Below are 19,139 nucleotides of genomic sequence, written 5' to 3' on the forward strand. Positions count from 1 at the left end.
GAGAGCCAGAAGGGCTTGGAGTAACATATTCCAAACTCTGAAAGAAAACAACTTCCAGCCAAAAATTTCCTATCCAGCAAAACTTTCTATCAAATTAGATGGAAAAATAAGAAGCTTCCATGACAAACAGAAACTGAAGGAATTTATGTCTTCAAAACCAGTACTAGAGAAAATACTCAACGAGATTAACTACAAAGAAGAAATAGGTAACACTCACCAGAACCAGAGAAACAAGAGTTTCCATCCAACAGACAACTAAGATTGGTTATCTGTGGAGATTCATTATTTATGTTAGTCTTTTACCTATCTCTAAGTTGTATTGTTTGCCTTTATTGTTGTTAATTTTTAGGATTTCTAGTTGGAATATTAATATACCTTCAGATATAGCATTTGGAAATATTTTATCCAATTCTATTAGTAACTTTTAACTCTGTTTACATTGTCTTTGGATATACAATATTTTCTTTTATTTTTTAGGGAGTTTGTATATTCTTCTGTTGCCTGTGCCATTGAAATCATATCCAAGAAATCACTGCCAATTTCAATGTTGTGAGGTTTTATGACCCAGATTTTCTCCTAAAAGTTTATAGTCTAAAGATTTATATTTAGGTCTTTTATCTATTTTGAGTTAATACTTGTATATGGGATTAGGTAAAGGTCCAATTTTATTCTTTTCCATGTAATTATTATTTTTCAACAATATTTAGTTAAAAGATTATTATTTCCACCACCAAATGTTCGTGGAAACCTTGTCAAAAATAACTTGACAATATAGGGAAGAATTTAGCTCTAGGCTTGTATTTAACTCCAATGGTCTATATATCTGCCTTTAGAACAGTACTACACTGTTTCAATTATTGTAGCTTTATATGGTTTGAAATCAGAAAATATATATCTGCTAGCTTTGTTCTTTTTCAAGATCGTTTTGGGTATCTAGAATTCATATTCCATATTAGGATAGATTTTTTTCTGAAAAATAAATATATAAATATATGATAGTTTCACCTAAAAAAACAGAAAAAAATATGCTCTAGTAAGAAAGAAAGCAAAAAGAAATATTGAAATGTTATCTTTAAATCATCAAACACTTGGTATCAGACAAATGAAACTGTTATGTGAGATTATCATTTTTAATTTTGGATAAATTGCTATAATACTAGATATCAACCACTAAGCCAAGCATGGGAAGGAGGGATGGGGAGAGAATGGGGTGGGGATCGGGTGGGGGCTGACTGGGCGATGTGTGCATGTATGTCTACAAAAGTTTGTATCCCACTATGATGTATGAATACAGTGCACCAATAAAATAAAACTAAAAAATTAAAAAAAAAATAAATAAAGAGTAAAAAATAGGGATGGGGTGTAGCTCAGAGGTAAAATGTCCCTGGGTTTAATCCCCAGTACCACACACACAAGAAAAAGAATTAGCCTGGGTTCAGTTCCTAACAACACACACACACACACACACACTCTCCAAATTTCAGGGTTCATAAATAAAAATTGACACATAGCATTTATTAGTTTCTGTATCATCAGAAACATTTTTGTCTTACAGTAGCAAAGTGGAGTAGCTGCTACCCTGCACCCTGTAACTCACTTTGTGTGTGTGTGTGTGTGTGTGTGTGTGTGTGTGTGTGTGTGTGCGTGCGTGTGCGCGCGTGCTACTGGGGTTCCTGGAAGCCCTTCTACCTTTGGGCTACACTCCCAGACCTATTTTATACTTTTTTTAATTTTTTTGGAAACAGGATCTCTTAAGCCAGTGGGGCTTGCTTCCAACCAGTGCGATCCTCCTGTCTCCGCCTCCCAAGCGCGGGGATTACAAGCGTGCGCCACCACACCCAGCTTGTAACTCACTCCTAACCACGCACTTCCAGTTCTTAAGCTTCATGCATCTTGCAGCTGTGCGTGCATGTGTATGTAGCTTCTACATTCTTGTTGTCATTCAGTGATGGGTCTGTGAGAGTCCTCTGTGTAGTATGTACCAGGACTTTTCATTTGTTCTTACTGTTTTATAGTCTTCTTCTTTGTAACTATGCCACTCTGTAGCCACTAGATCGCAGATGGGCTTTTGGATTGTCCCTATTTGGGGTTATAAATCTTGCAGATATAAAGCATTCTTATCCATGTCTCTTGGTGGAGAATATATATATATATATATAATTTCTGCTAAGTTTATTCTTAGGACTTAAATTACATGTGTTTAGTGTTACCAGGTGCCATCAGTTTTCCAAGGTAGCTATAATTATTTAAACAAGCATTGCGCTGTATCCTAACCAGCAAATAGCGCTCTCAGTCTCTTTGCCATCTTGACAGGTATATAATAGTAACTCACCGTGGCTTTAATTTCCCAGATAATGAATGAGGCTGTGCACTTTTCCGTGTGCCCCCTTTTGTAAATGCCCGTGCGATTCTTGCACATTTCTCTGTTGTGTTTTTATTTTTTCCCCTCGCTGGTAAGAGTTCATTATTCTGGAGATGAGTAATTTGTCAGGTGTGTGTTTTGCATTCCTGAGTAGAGTGTTGAAATAAAAAGTTTAACTCAAGAATAAGTCACCATTCATGCATGTAAAGACTTCATCAAAACATTTCCAAGTATTCAAGAACTCAGATTTCGTGGAGATGCATCAAAATGCTGGCCGTGAACACTAAATCTGTTCAAAAATAAAAAAAGAAAAGTCTAAATTTATGTAATTATAATTATTTTCTAAAACAAAAAATTCCTTACTCCACTTGAAATATTTTTATATTAAACATCTTATAATAGAGAAGGGAAGAAATGTTCATGAAGACAGTAAAGGCAAAGAGAAGCGGAAGAAACTGCAGAGGTTCTAACTTCTCCCAGTACTATTAGCAACACCAAAAACTACTGTGGGTTTTACAAAATTACCAGGGGTGGTGCTAGTAGAGGAAATAAAAGAAAATGCAAAACCTATGGCAAAAGAAACCAAGGAAGCATATAAACTTGGAAAGCAAAAAAGGACAAGAAGACCAAATATATAATGTTAAATGTAAATAGAATACATTCACCTATTGATTTGAAGATCAGTAGCATTAATAACACGGTGAAGGTTAACAAACCTAATTTTGCTATAGGAAAAACAGTTCCACATGCTAGTTGCTGGTGCAGAGCATCGTCTCTGCTCGGGTACCGTGGCCGAGGACAAGCCTGGTGGCACCTCTCACTAGCTGCCAAGTGAACTCCAGTGTGTGTCTGTGCGTGGTGCCGCAGCGACACATACGGCGTGGTGTAAGCCCACAGGTGGTGTGTTTGGCACTGCAGGAAGGAAAGGCAAATCAGTGCCCAGAACGTATTGTTGAAGAAAACAGGGTTGGTTGTCCCACACATAATCTCACTGCCATTCTGGATTTCTGATATTGTGACTTATTTCTGTATCTCTGTGGGCTAGAGGTTAGATCTGAGTACTTGATTAGATTCCTGTGGGGAAAATATTTTTTAGATGGATGATGTTCATACTGTGTCACACTCAGAAGTCTGATTGTCCTACTTTGTGATGGGCAGTCACTAGGTTGAGGAGGTGAGAGCCAGGTCTTTCCACTGTATAAAAGTTACGTTTTCTCCTTTGCATCCAGCAAGTAACCTGTGGACGACGCCTGGCACCCCTGTGACGGTCCAGATCCACACGTTCCTTACACCAATTAATTTCTCATTGGGGATTGCAAATTGGGGTTCTCTAATTCTCTCATTTTTATATTTAATACATGCTGTTTTTCTTAGCCTGGATGGATCTGGAAAACATTATGCTAAGTGAAATAAGTCAGTCTCAGACGAACGCATACTGCGTGATTCCACTTATGTGAGGTATCTAAAATAGTCAAGCTTACAGAAGTAGAAAATAGAATGTTAGTTGCCAGGAGATGGGGAAAGAGAAAAAAGGGAAGTTGTTCAGTGGATATAAAATTATAGTCATACAAGAAAGATAAGTTCTAGAGAGCTACTGTATAACATTTTGCCTATACTTAGTATCATCGTGCACCTAATATTTTGTTAAAAGAATAATCTTAAAATGTTATCACCAAAAAAAGGGATTTGGGGGGAGTACTGGGGTTGGAACCCAGAGGCTTTCTACCTCCAGGCTACACCACCAGCCCTATTTTATATTTTATTTGGAAACAGGGTCCCACTAAGTAGCTGAGGCTGGCTTCGAACCTATGCGATCCTCCTGTCTCAGCCTCCCAAGCGCTGGGATTACAAATGTGCGCCACCACGCCCAGCAAAAAAAGGGATTTTTAGGTTACTTTCTTTTACCAGAAAACCAGGGTATTGCATAATTTCTCTTTTAATGATCAGTTATCAGAATATAAGTAGTGGTTTCCAATTACATTTCATCAGTTAGAAAGTGTATATGTGTATACATTTATATATATTTTTTGTACTGGGGAAGGAAACCCAGAGTCTTTCTACCTTCAAGCTACAGCTCCATCCCTCTTTTTACTTCTTTTTTTTTCAAACTCTGTCTTGCTAAGTTGCTGAGGCTGGCTTTGAACCTATGATCCTCCTGTCTCAGCCTCCCAAGTACTGAATTACATACATGTGCCATCACACCCAGCATGTATATATGCTTTTTTATTTTTGCTTTTTGTGATACTGGGGGTGGAACCTTAGGAGCATTCTGTCTCCAAACTACCCCCAACTTTCCCCCCCCTTTCTAAAACAGTCTTGCTAACTTACCGAGGGTCTTGCTAAGTTTGCTGTGGCTAGCCTTGAACCTACAGTCCTCCTTTTTAGCCTCCCAAGTACTGGAATGACAGGCAGGCACCAGAATGCCTGACCCCTGCATATACTTTCCAAAAGCATCTTTGATATTTTTGTAAGTCAGCGTGTGGGTTTTAATAAGTGATACCTTATCCAAATTGTTAGCTGGGCAGCCATTATGATACCTGAACACACATGCATTTGATCATATGTTTTTATTTTATCTTTTTAGTCAAGTTGTGTCATGTGTGTTGGGTTTAAATGCTCTTTAAGAAAGCCAGGCATGCCGGGTGTGGTGGCGCACACTTGTAATCCCAGCATTCGGGAGGCTGAGACCAGAGGATCGTGGTTCGCAGACAGCCTCAGCTGTTTAGCGAGGCCCTCCGCAACTCGGTGAGACCCTGTTTCAAAAATAAAGAATAAAAAATTGGGCAGGGAGTGTTTGTTACTCGGAGGTCAAATCCTCTGGGTTCCATCCCCAGACCCGCCAAAAAAAAAAAAAAAAAAAAAAAAAAAAAAAACCAGCCAGGCGTGGTGGCACACTCTTGTAATCCAAACATTAGGGAGGCTGATTCAGATTGCAGTTTGCAGACAGCCTCAGCTACTTAGGTTCTTTGCAACTCAGTGAGACCCTGTTTCAAATTAAAGAATAAAAAAATAGGGCTGGGTACCGCAAATAATAATAATAATATAATAATAATATAAATAAAATCCTCTTTAAGATGTCTTCAAATACAGTGCGCTGTATTTCAGCATGTAAACAGAAAGTTACTGTATATGCAGAAGCAAAGTAACTAAGCTCAGGGCCTAAATTTGATGTTAGCAAAGCCAGACATTCTACTTGGTCAAGTGATCACATCTTCTCTACTCTTGAAAAGCAGCAGCCGGTTGGTTGGTTTGTTTGTTTGTTTGTTTTGTAGTACTGGGGATGGAACCCAGGGATATTCTACCTCCAAGCTACACCCCTAGTCCTATTCTTTATTATCATTTATTTTTGTGTTACTGGGGTTGAACCCAGGGGCATAACTACCTCTGAGCTATACCCTCAACCCCCCCCCTTTTGTTTTTTTGCAGGTCTGGGGATGGAACCCAGGGACATTTGACCTCCGAGCTACACCCCCTGCCCAATTTTTTATTCTTTATTTTGAAACAGGGTCTCACTGAGTTGCGGAGGGCCTCACTGAGTAGCTGAGGCTGTCCGCGAACCGCAATCCTCCAGTCTCAGCCTCCCGAATGCTGGGATTACAAGCATGCACCACCACGCCCGGCTTTTATCCTTTGTTTTAAAACAGAATCTCACTAAGGCTAGTGTTGTGGCTTGGAGGTAAACTGCCCCTGGGTTCAATCCCCAGTATCGCCAAAAAAAGAAAAAAAGCATATTACAGTAAATGAAACAAATAGTCACTTTTAATGGTAGTAAGTGAAGGTTTATCTTTTTTTCTTTCATTTCTCTCTCTTTTTTTTTTTTTTTTTTTGGTGGTACTAGGGGTGGAACCCAGAGGCTTTCTACCTCCGGGCTATACTTCCAGACCTATTTTATATTTTATTCGGAAACAGGGTCTCACTAAGTTACTGAGAGCTTCACTAAGCAGCTGAGGCTGGCTTCGAACTTGTGTGATCCTCCTGTCTCAGCCTCCCAAGTGTGGGGATCACTAGCTTGTGCCACCACACCTGACTTCTTTCTCTTTTTTGAACATCATTAATATGCATCCATGAATATACATTTAATATGCTTTAGCTGCAGTACATTTTTTAATTCAGATTGACCTAAATTTGTCCAGTAGGAAACCCCTTTAGGCCAGCTGCAGTGTTGTTTTGACATACCGCACCCCAGTTATTCTTTGAGCACTCTGTGCTTATTGAGCAAGATACCCAGAGCACATGTTGTATCTCTCCTGCCTTGGCTTTTAATCATTTCTCTAAAAACACTTGTTCCTTTAAGTGGATAGTGGTATTTAGAAATCAAAGTCAACCAGGTGTGGTGGTGCACGCTTGTGATAATCCCGGTACTTGGGACACTGAGACAGGAGGATCACAGGTTTGTAGCTAACCCCAGCTATTTAGGCCCTCCGCAACTTAGTGAGACCCTGTTTCAAAATAAAGAATAAAAAATAGGGCTGGGGGTGTAGCTCGGAGGTAGAATGCCCCTGGGTTCAGTACTGGGTTTCAGTAATGAATGAAAGAGAGGGCGGGGGGGAGGGAAGGGAAGAAAGAAAGAAAGAAAAGGGAGGGAGGGAGGGAGGGAAATCAAATCAGATCCAACATGGATACCCCAGGAGGTCACTCTTGGGTTCTGTTCAGGTGGCTTACAGGAGCACAGTGCCCTGACCTGTGAGGCACAGTCCCTTTCCAGTGTTGGAGAGGAAGCTGGGCTTTGTGTCTGCATCTGTTTATTCCTACAACTTCTTCTGAGACTCTGGCTTATGGACAATGACTGAGGAGATAAGCCATACCGGAAACAAAGGGGGGAAACCCAAAGTGGAAGAGCCGTGGGTGCTCACAGTTACTGAAGTGTTGCTGCTTTCATGTTCTTCCAGTGACGAGAACCCAGATTTTAGCAATTGCTGTAGATGGATCTTGAATGTTCCCAGAGGCCCGTATGCTGAAGGCTCGTGTTCAGCCTGTGGTGGTACTGGAAGGTGCTGGGATCTTGCGGAGCCCAGTGGAAGAAAGTTAGGTCATTGGCTCCCTGCTCTTGAGGAGAATATTGGGAGCCTAGCCTCTCCTTTTCCTTTCTCTTTGCTTCCTGGCTGCCGTAAGGTAAACAGGCCGCCTCTGTCGTGCTCGTCCACCGTGATGCACTGTCACAGGCCCAAAAAACAGGGCCAGACAACCTTGGACTAAAACCGTGAGCCAAAATAAACTCCCTATAATTATCTCAGGACTGATTTATTCTGTCTCTCCCCCCTCCGTGTGTGTGTGTGTGTGTGTGTGTGTGTGTTGCTGGGGATTGGAACCCAGGGGCCTCCTCCTACCTCTGGTCTGCACCATCAGCCCTATTTTATTTTTTTATTTGAAAGTAAGATCTTGCTAAGTTGCCCATGCTGGCCGCGAACCTATAATCCTCCTGTCTGAGCCTCCCAAGTACTAAAATTACACGCATGTGCCACCACCCCCAACTTAACGCAGGTATTTTTGTCATAGTGACAGAAAGCTGAGTAACACAGTGGCTTTTACAATTCAAATTTAACAGAATAGGGTTTTTACTTCACTTTTTTTTTTATATACTTGTATCTCTTTTCTCTTATACTTACTATGTTAGTTCCTAACTCAGGAACCTTTAAGTACCATATATAGTGCTGAATATATAAAATAAACATTATATGAAAATGAGATGTTTACATAACAAGACATGGGTAGCATCAGAGTATGTGTAAATATACACACACTAGTTTCACAGCTAAACATATTTGTCAGATTTCTTCCCATCACATAGACTCCCCGTCCTAGACATACACTCAGGGAACGGGATCCAGTGAAAAGAAACAGTGCTCTTAAGGCACTCCCTGGTTTGCCTTGTAGAGTGCTGTAAGTGGCTTTGGTTTCGTTTGGCTGCCCTGTGTGTTTGAGCGGCCCTCCCAGAGAAACTCGGCCAGCCGGTTCCCAGGTTGGCTTGGTTTAGATCTTCATTTCTTCTGCTGGAATACAGCTGCCAAGATTTAGCTTGCATCTTCTTGAAAAATCTTCTTTCTCTGCCCTTAACCTTGTGAATTTTGAGGTTTTTCAACTTGGGATAGAAGGCAGTCACCAAAATCCATGTTACATTCTAGTTCCAGTGTAAGACCTGTAGTCAGTTCATTACTTTGAATTTTCTCCAGACAGTAGAAACTGGAACAGAGCCCAGAAGTTCTGGCATATTCTTACATTCTATTTTCTGTGTACCATGTGGTCTCCTAACGCCTATGAAGAGCTTTCAGACCAGCACTTCCAATACGCACATTCTCCTACTCTCTCCGTTACCCCTGTTCCCTCCCGGCTCCTCTCCTCCTCCACTCCTGACTTGGATCCTTCTGGTAATCTTCTCGATTTTATGGTTTAGAATAGTGCGGTGTGAACTGGGCGTGGTGGTGCACATTTGTCATCCCACTACTTGGGAAGCTGAGGATCACAGGTTTGCAGCCAGCCACAGCAACTTAGTGAGGCCTCTGCAACTGAAGATCTAAATTTGTGTAAAAATACAAATATAGCATGGTTAACCTGGGCACTCGTCGTTGGGAGGGGTGAAGGGGAAGGGAGAGAGTGTACCAAGGATAATTCGAATGTATGCCATTTTCATTATGTTCCACATTAAAAAATAGAAGAAATCAGATGCTTTCCCTAATATGCGAAAACTGAGGAGAAATGGGTAACAGGAGGAACTCTAGATGAAGGGGGAAATCCTGTAGAGGAGCAAATAAAGCAACCTAACTGAGGGGATGGGAGGGGGAGAGGGAACCTCTAAGGCGACCTCACTGAGGGGATGGGAGGGGGGAGAGGGAACCTCTAAGGCGACCTCACTGAGGGGATGGGAGGGGGGAGAGGGAACCTCTAAGGCGACCTCACTGAGGGGATGGGAGGGGGGAGAGGGAACCTCTAAGGCGACCTCACTGAGGGGATGGGAGGGGGAGAGGGAACCTCTAAGGCGACCTCACTGAGGGGATGGGAGGGGGGAAGAGGGAACCTCTAAGGCGACCTAACTGAGGGGATGGGAGGGGGGAGAGGGAACCTCTCTAAACCGAGTGATGTCCTTAAACATATCAAAGTCCATCACTAAGCCAAGCCTGGGAGGGAGGGAGGGGGAGGGAACGGGTGGGGACTGGGTAATGGCTAATTGAATGGTGTGTGCATGTATGTCTCCACAAGTCTTGTATCCCACTAAGATGTATGACTACAATGCACCAATAAAAAATTTAAAAAAATTAAAGGGCTATATGCATGTAAAAAAGAATAAAGAATAGTATAGTGGGGGTATGTGTAGTAAGTTAAAAACCAAAGATTGAACGTTAAGCTGAAGGTTGAGGTCATTTCATTCATGAAATGTCTAAGCCCTAGTACCTTACGTATCATCCAGTTCTCAACAGTTCTATCATCTATTGTCTTTAACTGCTTTGTAACTTATGAGGGTTGTGTAACTTTCCCACAATCACACAGCTTTTTTGGCAGATTCTGGACAGTCTCAACCTACTGAGTTCACATTATGTGCGAACAGCTGTGCTAAACCCTTTATGTGTTTTGCACACGAAGGCATGAGGATTAGAAAGACTGGGGATGAACACATCCTAGTTACCCAGGTTTGTCTGCAAGATTGATGTTTTTGTTCTGTGCCCCATCAACAATTTCATAATGATGGTGATTCATGTCTTGATGTTGCCTTGTGTACAAGGTGCTCTGAGCGAGTCCAGTGGACCTTCACAGAAAGGGGGGCCTTTAAACTAGGCCCTCAGAGGTGAGTTCTTCCAAAGGGAGAATAAAGGAAGGCACTGTTGTCAGTGAGAAGGCACTTAGAGACGCAGGGCACGGGCGGCTGTGTGGCAGGGGCCCGCGGTGGCCGAGGCAGGGTGCGAGGTCAGGAGGTGGCCAGAGGATGTGGTGGGATCAGTAGACGGTGCTTGGGATTTGGATTCTGTCTTCTGTCTAGTGTGGCGTCATCAGCAGGAAGTGTTTTGAGCAGGTTTTTGTTTGGGGAGCATAACTGATGGCATTGGATAGGATGATTTAGGAGGGAGGAGATTAGCTAGGAAACTGATAATAATTCAGGCAAGAGCCTGACCCAGAACCGTAGGGAGGGAGGAAGAGCCTTCACGAACTGTTGGAGGTGGGAGGTAACTTCAATTCGTTCATCTGCTGGGCTGCACACAACATGGCTAAGCATTTTTTTTAAAGCCAGAAAAACATCTGAACTCAGTTTGAAATTGCTCCTTACTGCTCTTAGTGTTGGTAACGGTATGTGCACCATTGTGCTGTGTGATTATACATGTTAACCATAGCATGTTACACGTGCTCTGTAGGAAATCTGTACCCTCACAGTTAAAATACCTGAAAAGTAACCAACCTTCCTTCCTTCCTTCCTTCCTTCCTTCCTTCCTTCCTTCCTTCCTTGGTGGTACTGGGGATGGAACCCAGAGGCATTCTACCTCTGAGCTACACCCCAGCCCTGATTTTTATTCTTTATTTTGAAGCAGGGTCTCACTAAGTTGTTGGAGGCCTCACTAAGTAGCTGAGGCCAGCAGCAAACCTGCAACCCTCCTGTCTTCAGTCCCACAAGTCCTGGGATTGTGAGCATGTGCCACCACGCCAGGCGTGGAGAGTAATTTGTCGGAAAATCTGAAGCTGCTTAATTCTAACCACACTGTAGTTAACCACTTAATGATGGACATTAGGTCACTTCTGATATTTACCCACTAAAATGATGCCTTGAATATTTGTGAATACTTATTTTATATGTGTGCAGGTATAACTAAACTGGAAATTCATTCTTTGAGAAACTTGAAATTCTTTGAAAGTTCCAGGTCAGATTGAGTACTTTTAGTTTTAAAACACTGCTTTCCATACCCCTCATTCCCCATTCCCTCGTCAACAGTGAGTTGTCAGACTTTTTGATGGTGATTCATCTGAGAGAAGAAAAATGTATTTTATTTAGCCTCATGTATGTTGTGTGCCATTTGCGTTTCTCTGAGAATCATTTTTATCCTTTATTTCCCTCTTAGGTTATTGGCTTTATTTAGATGTAGCCACTTCTGATATATTAAGAATATTCACGTTTTGTGGGGAGGCTCTCTGTCTCTTCTTGTAAGGGTACTAATCTTATTCATGGGGCTCTACTAATTAATTCTCAAACGCACCTCCTCCTAATACCATCTGGCTTGGGGTTAGGCTTCGACATGTGACTTCCAGAGAACACAAACATTCTACCAGCTTGTTTCCAGTTTTGACTACTGAAAACAATGTTGCTTATGAAAACCTTTTCTCTGTGTTTTGATGTGTGTGGCCAGGATTTCTTATAGGACTAGATCTTGGCTCACTGCCTGATTACTTTTACTTTTTAGAAAACTTTCTTTTGAAATAATTTCACGTTTATAGGAGAGTTGCAGGGTGGTATAGAAGGTTTCTGTATACTTTTTACATGCTTCCCTAATGTAAATTTCTTACATCATTATGTACAGACTAAAATATTCTTGCATTTCTTCAGTTTTTCCACCAGAGTCCTTTTTCTGGCATCGGACCCAAAAGTAAGCTACTACTTTGCTTCAAGTTGTCAGCCTCCCTTTAGATGTGAAACACGCTTGCCAACTGCAATAGGACATGTGTACTAGTTTGCATACTTGTTATGTTTACCTTTATAGTATCAAGTTAAAACATTGTTTTCCAAAGTTGCTATTATGTAGCTTTTGGGGTCTGACTTCTTCCACTTAGAAAAATGATTTTAAACCTGACACCTAATCACATACCTATAATCACGGGCAATTTGGGAGGCTGAGGCAGGAAGATCGTAAGTTCAAGGCCTGCCTGGGCATTTAATGAGTTTCCTTCTCAAAAATAACATTTGGGGCCAGGCATGGTGGCGCACACTTGTAATCCCACTACTTTAGAGGCTGAGACAGGAGGATTACAAGTTCATAGTCACCCTCAGCGAAGCCTTCCACAACTTAGACCTTGTTTCAAAATAAAGAGTAAAAAATAGGGCTAGGAGTATAGCTCAGAGGTAGAATGCCCCTGGGTTCAATCCTCAGTACTGGAAAAAATTTTTTTTTTTTTTTTTAAGAAAGTGCTGGGAGAGCTGGGCGTGGTGGCGCACGCTTGTAATCCCCACGCTTGGGAGGTGGAGACAGGAGGATCATGAAAGTTCAAAGCCAGCTGTGCTGGCTTAAGAGACCCCGTTTCCAAATTAAAAAAAAAAAGTATAAAATAGGTCTGGGAGTATAGCCCGGAAGTAGAAGGGCTTCCAGGAACCCCAGTACCACCAAAAAAAAAAAAAAGAAGAAAGAAGAAGAAAGAAGAAGAAGAAGAAAGAAGAAGAAAGAAGAAAGAAGAAAGAAGAAAGAAGAAAGAAGAAGAAGAAGAAAAAAGAAAAAAGAAAGTGCTGGGAGCTGGGCATGGTAGTACATGCTTGTAATCCCAGCATTTGGGAGGCTGACAGGAGAATCACGGTTTGAGGACATCCTCAGCTCTTACTTAGGCCCTTTGCAACTCAGTGAGACTTTTAAAATAAATAATAGACTTCCAGGAAGATGGCGATGGAGAAAAGCAGGGCTTACGAGCCCCGCTAACAACCAATCTCTATTACCACAAAAGCAGCGCCTTTCATAGCCAGAAAACACCATCAGCAGAGAAACAAAAATGTAATTTCAAGGGACAGAGAAAAAGAGGGCTGGAAAAATGGGACACCAGAAACCAGACCGCAGTGCTGCAGCCGGAGCTGCGGCGTGAAGCAGCGGGCGCCATTTTCCCTTGCAGCACCAGGCTCCAGAGAGGAAGGGAACTCAAAATGGAGCTCAGAACCAGAGAGGAGATACGCCAGCTGCATGGCCGAGGACGCGACAGCAGCACCTTATTGCCAGCGGCAGCGGCAAGCTCACCAGATGGCTACAGACCAACACACTCAACAGCCCACCAGGATCCAGAGAGGAGCGGCGAACAGCGAGCCGAGGTGAGCCGCTGCGGATCAGCTGGGAGGAATTCGGCAGATTTCTCGGTGCAGGGAGCGTCTAAAGCTCCCAGAGGCTGGGCTCAGCACACCCTGCAGGGACTCAGAGCAGAGCTCAAAACCAGAGAAGAAATACGTCAGCTCACAGCCAAGGGCGTGGCAGCGGCGCCATATTGCTACCGGCGGCGGCAGCAGCAGCAGCAGCGAATTCACCAAGTCCGCGACAGCTCCATCTGCGCGCTCAACAACAGTGAGTCAAATTGTGGCCCCTAGAGGAGAAATCCCAGTACTGCACTCCCAGGGACTTGACCCAGTGGGGGAGTGGTGGTGGCAGAGATATCACACCATAGGAGAACGCCCAACCTGGCACCCCCCCCATGGTCTAAAGCAGCCTCGATTGACTCCCAGGGTCTGAGACTCTGCGATACAACCCAGTAAAGGAGTAGTGGTGACTGAGATACCACAGACTCGAGATCCAGAGCACCTTAAGTCGTAGTGACCCAGGGAAGAACCCAGAGAAGGCACAAACTTCCAAAATCATGGAAAAAAGGAATAACAATGGAGCAATGAATGCCCACAACCCCACAACATCAAAACCTGATAAAACAGAAATTCAAGATTTCTAGAAGATCAAATCAGGAAAATAACTGTAGAAATAATAGAGGTGTTTCGAAAAGAATTCAGAGAGAGCCAAAGAGAGATAAAGGATGCAATTAATGAAGTAAAGGCCTCAATTCAAAGTACAAACAACCGATTAGACCACATGGAGAATAGAATCTCGCTCTTAGAAGATGATCAATCCAAAAACGAACGCATAGTTTTTAATCTAGAAAAAAATATCCGACAGCAGGACTCTGACATTGAAGAAATATGGGCCCATTTTAAGAGAGCTAACCTAAGAATAATTGGAATAGAGGAGGGAAAAGAAGGTGAAACCAAAGGGATCAACAATCTCTTCAAGGAAGTAATAGCAGAAAATTTTCCAAACATAGAGCAAGAGGTCGATACACAGGTCCAGGAAACTTATAGAACTCCCTTTAGACAGGATCGGACAAGAGGATCCCCATGCCACATAATTGTCAAAATGACCAATGTGGAAGCCAAGCAGAGAATCTTAAAGGCAACAAAAACAAAGGGCCAAGTGACATTCAGAGGCAAACCAATTAGAATCACTCCAGACTCCCCAAACCAAGTCATGAGAGCCAGAAGGGCTTGGAGTAACATATTCCAAACTCTGAAAGAAAATTTCCAGCCAAAAATGTCCTACCCAGCAAAATTTTCTATCAAATTAGATGGGGAAATAAGAAGCTTCCACGACAAACAGAAACTGAAGGAATTTATGTCTTCAAAACCAGCGCTAGAGAAAATACTCAGAGATTAACTACAAAGAAGAAATAGGTAACACACACCAGAACCAGAGAAACAAGATTTTCCATCCAACAGACAACTAAGATTGGTTATCTGTGGAGATTCATTATTTATGTTAGTCTTTTACCTATCTCTAAATTGTATTGTTTGCCTTTATTGTTGTTAATTTTTAGGATTTCTAGTTGGAATATTAATATACCTTCAGATATAACATTTGGAAATATTTTATCCCATTCTATCAGTAACTTTTAACTCTGTTTACACTGTCTTTGGATATACAATATGCTTTTATTTTTTAGGGAGTTTATTTACCCTTTTATTGCCTGTGCCATTGAAATCATATCCAAGAAATCACTGCCAATTTCAATGTTGTGAGGTTTTATGACCTAGATTTTCTTCTAAAAGTTTATAGTATTAAGACTTATATTTAGGTCTTTTATCTATTTTGAGTTAATATTTGTATATATGTTAGGTAAGGGTCCAATTTTATTCTTTTCATGTAATTATTATTTTTAAACAATATTTAATTAAAAGATTAGTATTTCCTCCACCAAATGTTCATGGAAACCTTGTCAAAAATAACTTGACAATATATGGAAGAATTTATCTCTAGGCTTTTATTTAACTCCAATGGTTTATATATCTGCCTTTAGAACAGTACTACACTGTTTCAATTATTGTAGCTTTATATGGTTTGAAATCAGAAAATATACATCTTCTAGCTTTGTTCTTCTTCGAGATTGTTCTGGGTATCTAGAGTCCATATTCCATATCAGGATAGATTTTTTCTGAAAAATAAATAAATAAATGTATGATAGTTTCACCTAAAAAAAAGAAAAGAAAAAAATATTCTCTGGTAAGAAAGAAAGCAAAAAGAAATATTGAAATGTTATCTTTAAGTTATCAAAAGCTTGGTATCAGACAAATGAAACTGTTATGTGAGATTATCATCGTTAATATTGGATAAATTGCTATAAAACTAGATGTCAACCACTAAGCCAAGCATGGGAAGGAGGGATGGGGAGGGAACGGGGTGGGGATCGGGTAGGGGCTAACTGGGCGATGTGTGCATATATGTATACAAAAGTATTTTCTTTATACCATTATAATGTATGAATACATTGCACCAATAAAAAAATAAATTAAAAAAAATAATAATAATTATAATAAAAATAGGCTGGAAGTGTCACTCAGTAGAATGTCCCTGAATTCCACCCCTAGTACCACCAGAATAAAATGGCTGGGGATATTTTCAGTGGTAGAGCACCCAAGGGTTTAATCCACAGTGCAACAAAAATTGATGGAAGAGGAAGAGGGAAAGATGAAAGGGAAGAGAAGGGAAATTTTATTTAAAATTCACCCATAATGTCATGTGAATCAATAGATCATTTATTTAAATTGAGGTAAATTTGCCAGGCGTGGTGGCACACGCTTGTAATTCCTGTGCTTGGGAGGCTGAGACAGGAGGATCGCACAGGTTTGAAGCCAGCCTCAGCTACTTAGTGCGGCTCTCAGCAACTTAGACCCTGTTTCCAAATAAAATATAAAAATAGGTCTGGGAGTATAGCCCGGCGGTAGAAAGCCTCTGGGTTCCATCCTCAGTACTGTTTCCCCCCCAAACAAAATTGAGGTAAATTTCACATAATATGCAATTAACCACTTTAAGGAGGACAACCCAGTGACATTGAGTAATCACAATGATTGCAACTACCTCTTGTCTAGTTCCAAAATATTTTCCTTACTCAAAAATTAAAAACTGACCTTTTTTTTTTTTTTTTTTACCCAGTACTGGGGATGGAACCCAGGGGCATTCTACCTCTGAGCTACACCGCCAGCCCTATTTTTTATTCTTTATTTTGAAACAGTGTCTCACTGAGTTACAGAGGGGCCTCACTAAGTAGCTGAGGCTGGCTTCGAACCACGATCCTCCTTCCTCAGCCTTCCAAATGCTGGGATTACAAGTGTGCGCCACCACACCTGCCTTGAAATTAAAAACTATACTGGTTAAATAACGACTTTCCATTTCTCCCACCCACCCAGCCTCTGGCAACCACCAATCTTCTTTGCTCTTCTATGAATGGAATTGTATAATATATACCCTTTTTTTTCTTTGTTTTATTTTACCTAATATAATGTTTTCAAAGTTCAGCTGTATTATAGAATGTGTCAGTACCTTTTTTTTGTACTGGGGATTGAACCAGGGCCACTCCACTTCCAAGCTACACTCCCAACATGATTTTATTTTTATTTTGAAGCAGGGTCTCATTAGATTGATGAGAGCCTCACTATTTGCTGAAACTGTCCCCGAACCTACAATCCTTCTGTGTCAGCCTCCCAAGTACCAGGATTACAAGCATGTCTCTCGCGCGCTCTCTCTGTGTTTTAATTATGGTAAAACATTATGCATTTGTATAGATGTATCATACACATTGCCATTTTAATCATGTTTCACTCTTCTAGAAGCATTAGTTAAACTTTTGCCAAATAGCACAACTGTCACCACTTTCCATCTCCGAAACTTTTCTCATCCTTAGCAGAAACTCTGTACCCATGAAGCAGTAACTCCTCATCTCTCTCTTCCCAACCACTAATAACTTCTGATCTGCTTTCTTGTGAATTTTCCTCTTCTATATAATTCATATAGGTGGAATCATGTGCTCTTTGTCCTTTGTGTCTGACATGTTCTGCTTAGCATAGTATTTTCAAGATTATTATTGTAATAGCAGGATACACTTTATTCACAACAGGAAGGAATCTTATCCCTGTTGTTGTTGTGTGGTGCTGGGGATTGAACTAGGGCATTCTACCTCTGGGCTACACCCCCAGCCTTATTTTATTTTAAACAGGGTCTCACTAAGTTGCTGAAGCTGGCTTCAAACCTGCAATCCTCCTGTTTCAGACTCCCAAATACTGTATTAACAGGTGTGCACCACCATGCCTGGTCAACTTCATTCCTTTTTAAAGCTGAATAATATTCTCTTGTCTGGATATAGCATCTATTGGTGAGCATGTATGTTTTTGATAGTGAATGATATTGCTGTTAATATTGTTATTTTGAATCCTTTTATAATTGGAGTCATTTGCTGATTCTTGGTCTGGAGTGTTTCTCAGAAGAGGAATTGTTGAGCCATACAATATATAGGTCTTTAGATTTACTGAGCTAAATTCCAGTGTGATTAGATCACAGTCCCACCACTTGGTTTTATCAGATTTCTAAAATTTTGCTCATTTGGTGGATGTGTGATGACATCTTATTGTAATTTTTTTATATATTTCTAGAACGCATTTTCATATGCCAGTGAGCCATTTTGGCTTTGTGTTTTGTAATGTACCTTTTAATTTTTCCGTTTTGCCTTTCTGTACTAGACTTGACTATTTGATATCTCCAAATAATGCTTGTTCTTGGTGTTTCTGCAGAACAAATAGTGGAGAAAGATGAAGGTCCGTATTACACTCACCTGGGATCTGGCCCAACGGTAGCCTCTATCCGGGAACTCATGGAGGAGCGGTGAGTGGGGCACAGATGCCCAAGGAGAAGGGGCATGGCTGGTGGCAAGCTGGCTTTTAGGCACTTTTTGCTTTCATTGCCCTGTACTGGACAACACACACAAAGGAAGCCCGACAGCCAGATGACGGCGGGTCTGATGTGGGCATCACCTCAGTCCTTCAGCCTCTTTCCCTCTACAGACCTGCCCTCTGTATGCAGCACACACACACACACACACACACACACACACACACACACACACACACACCTTCCTGAAATGTACACACACACACACCTTCCTGAAATGTAATGAGGAGACCTGGCTCTGTGGTCGTACATCCTGCAGTTAGTTTCCCACAATCTGAGTTTTGCTAATGGTTTTCCTGTGGGATTATTTAGCATGCTTTTCTGCTCTCTAGAAGGTCCTGTAAATTGGTGATTAGAGCTAAAGACCTGAGTGGAATCAGGGTGTTGCTTTTTCAATATATTTTTTCAGTTTTTTAAAAAAACTACTGCATAGGTAGCATCATCTTGCTTTCTCATATAACGGGATATTCTGGTCTTATGTTGTACTTGTTTTGTGTGTGGGGGATGGAACCCAGAGGCTTTCTACCTCTGAACTATACCCCCTGCCCTATTTTATTTTTTATTTGGAAACAGGGTCTCCCTGAGTTGCTGAGGGCCTCACTAAGTTGCTGAGGCTGGCCTCAAACCTGTGATCTTCCTGTCTTAGTCTCCAAAATCTTGGGATTGCAAGCATGCACCACTACGCCCAGCTCATGCTAAACATTTATTTAAGAAGTCTCAGTTCCTTTCATTGGAGAAAAAAGCATTTAGAAAGCACACTGTGTGCTAAGGGGTGCTCATTGCTACAGTGTTTAGGCCATTTCAATAGAAAGACCCAAGTTCTAGCTGCAGATTTTTAATTTTTGTTCATTGTTTAATGG

At 41.4% G+C, this 19,139-nt stretch overlaps 1 protein-coding gene across 2 annotated transcripts in view; it reads left to right on the forward strand.

The window, feature by feature from the left end:
• TET3 (tet methylcytosine dioxygenase 3) overlaps positions 1 to 19,139 on the forward strand; it is a gene marked incomplete at both ends in the record, with an annotated part of 108,610 nt that overhangs the window by 67,900 nt on the left and 21,571 nt on the right. For both annotated transcript variants that reach the window (XM_080711155.1, XM_080711156.1), the window contains one exon: positions 18,123 to 18,213. In XM_080711155.1, the coding sequence (XP_080567281.1) occupies positions 18,123 to 18,213 (91 nt within the window). The remainder of the gene's footprint in view (positions 1 to 18,122; positions 18,214 to 19,139) is intronic.

This window comes from Muscardinus avellanarius, assembly GCF_963383645.1.
Source record: "Muscardinus avellanarius genome assembly, chromosome: 15".
NCBI lineage: Eukaryota > Metazoa > Chordata > Mammalia > Rodentia > Gliridae > Muscardinus > Muscardinus avellanarius.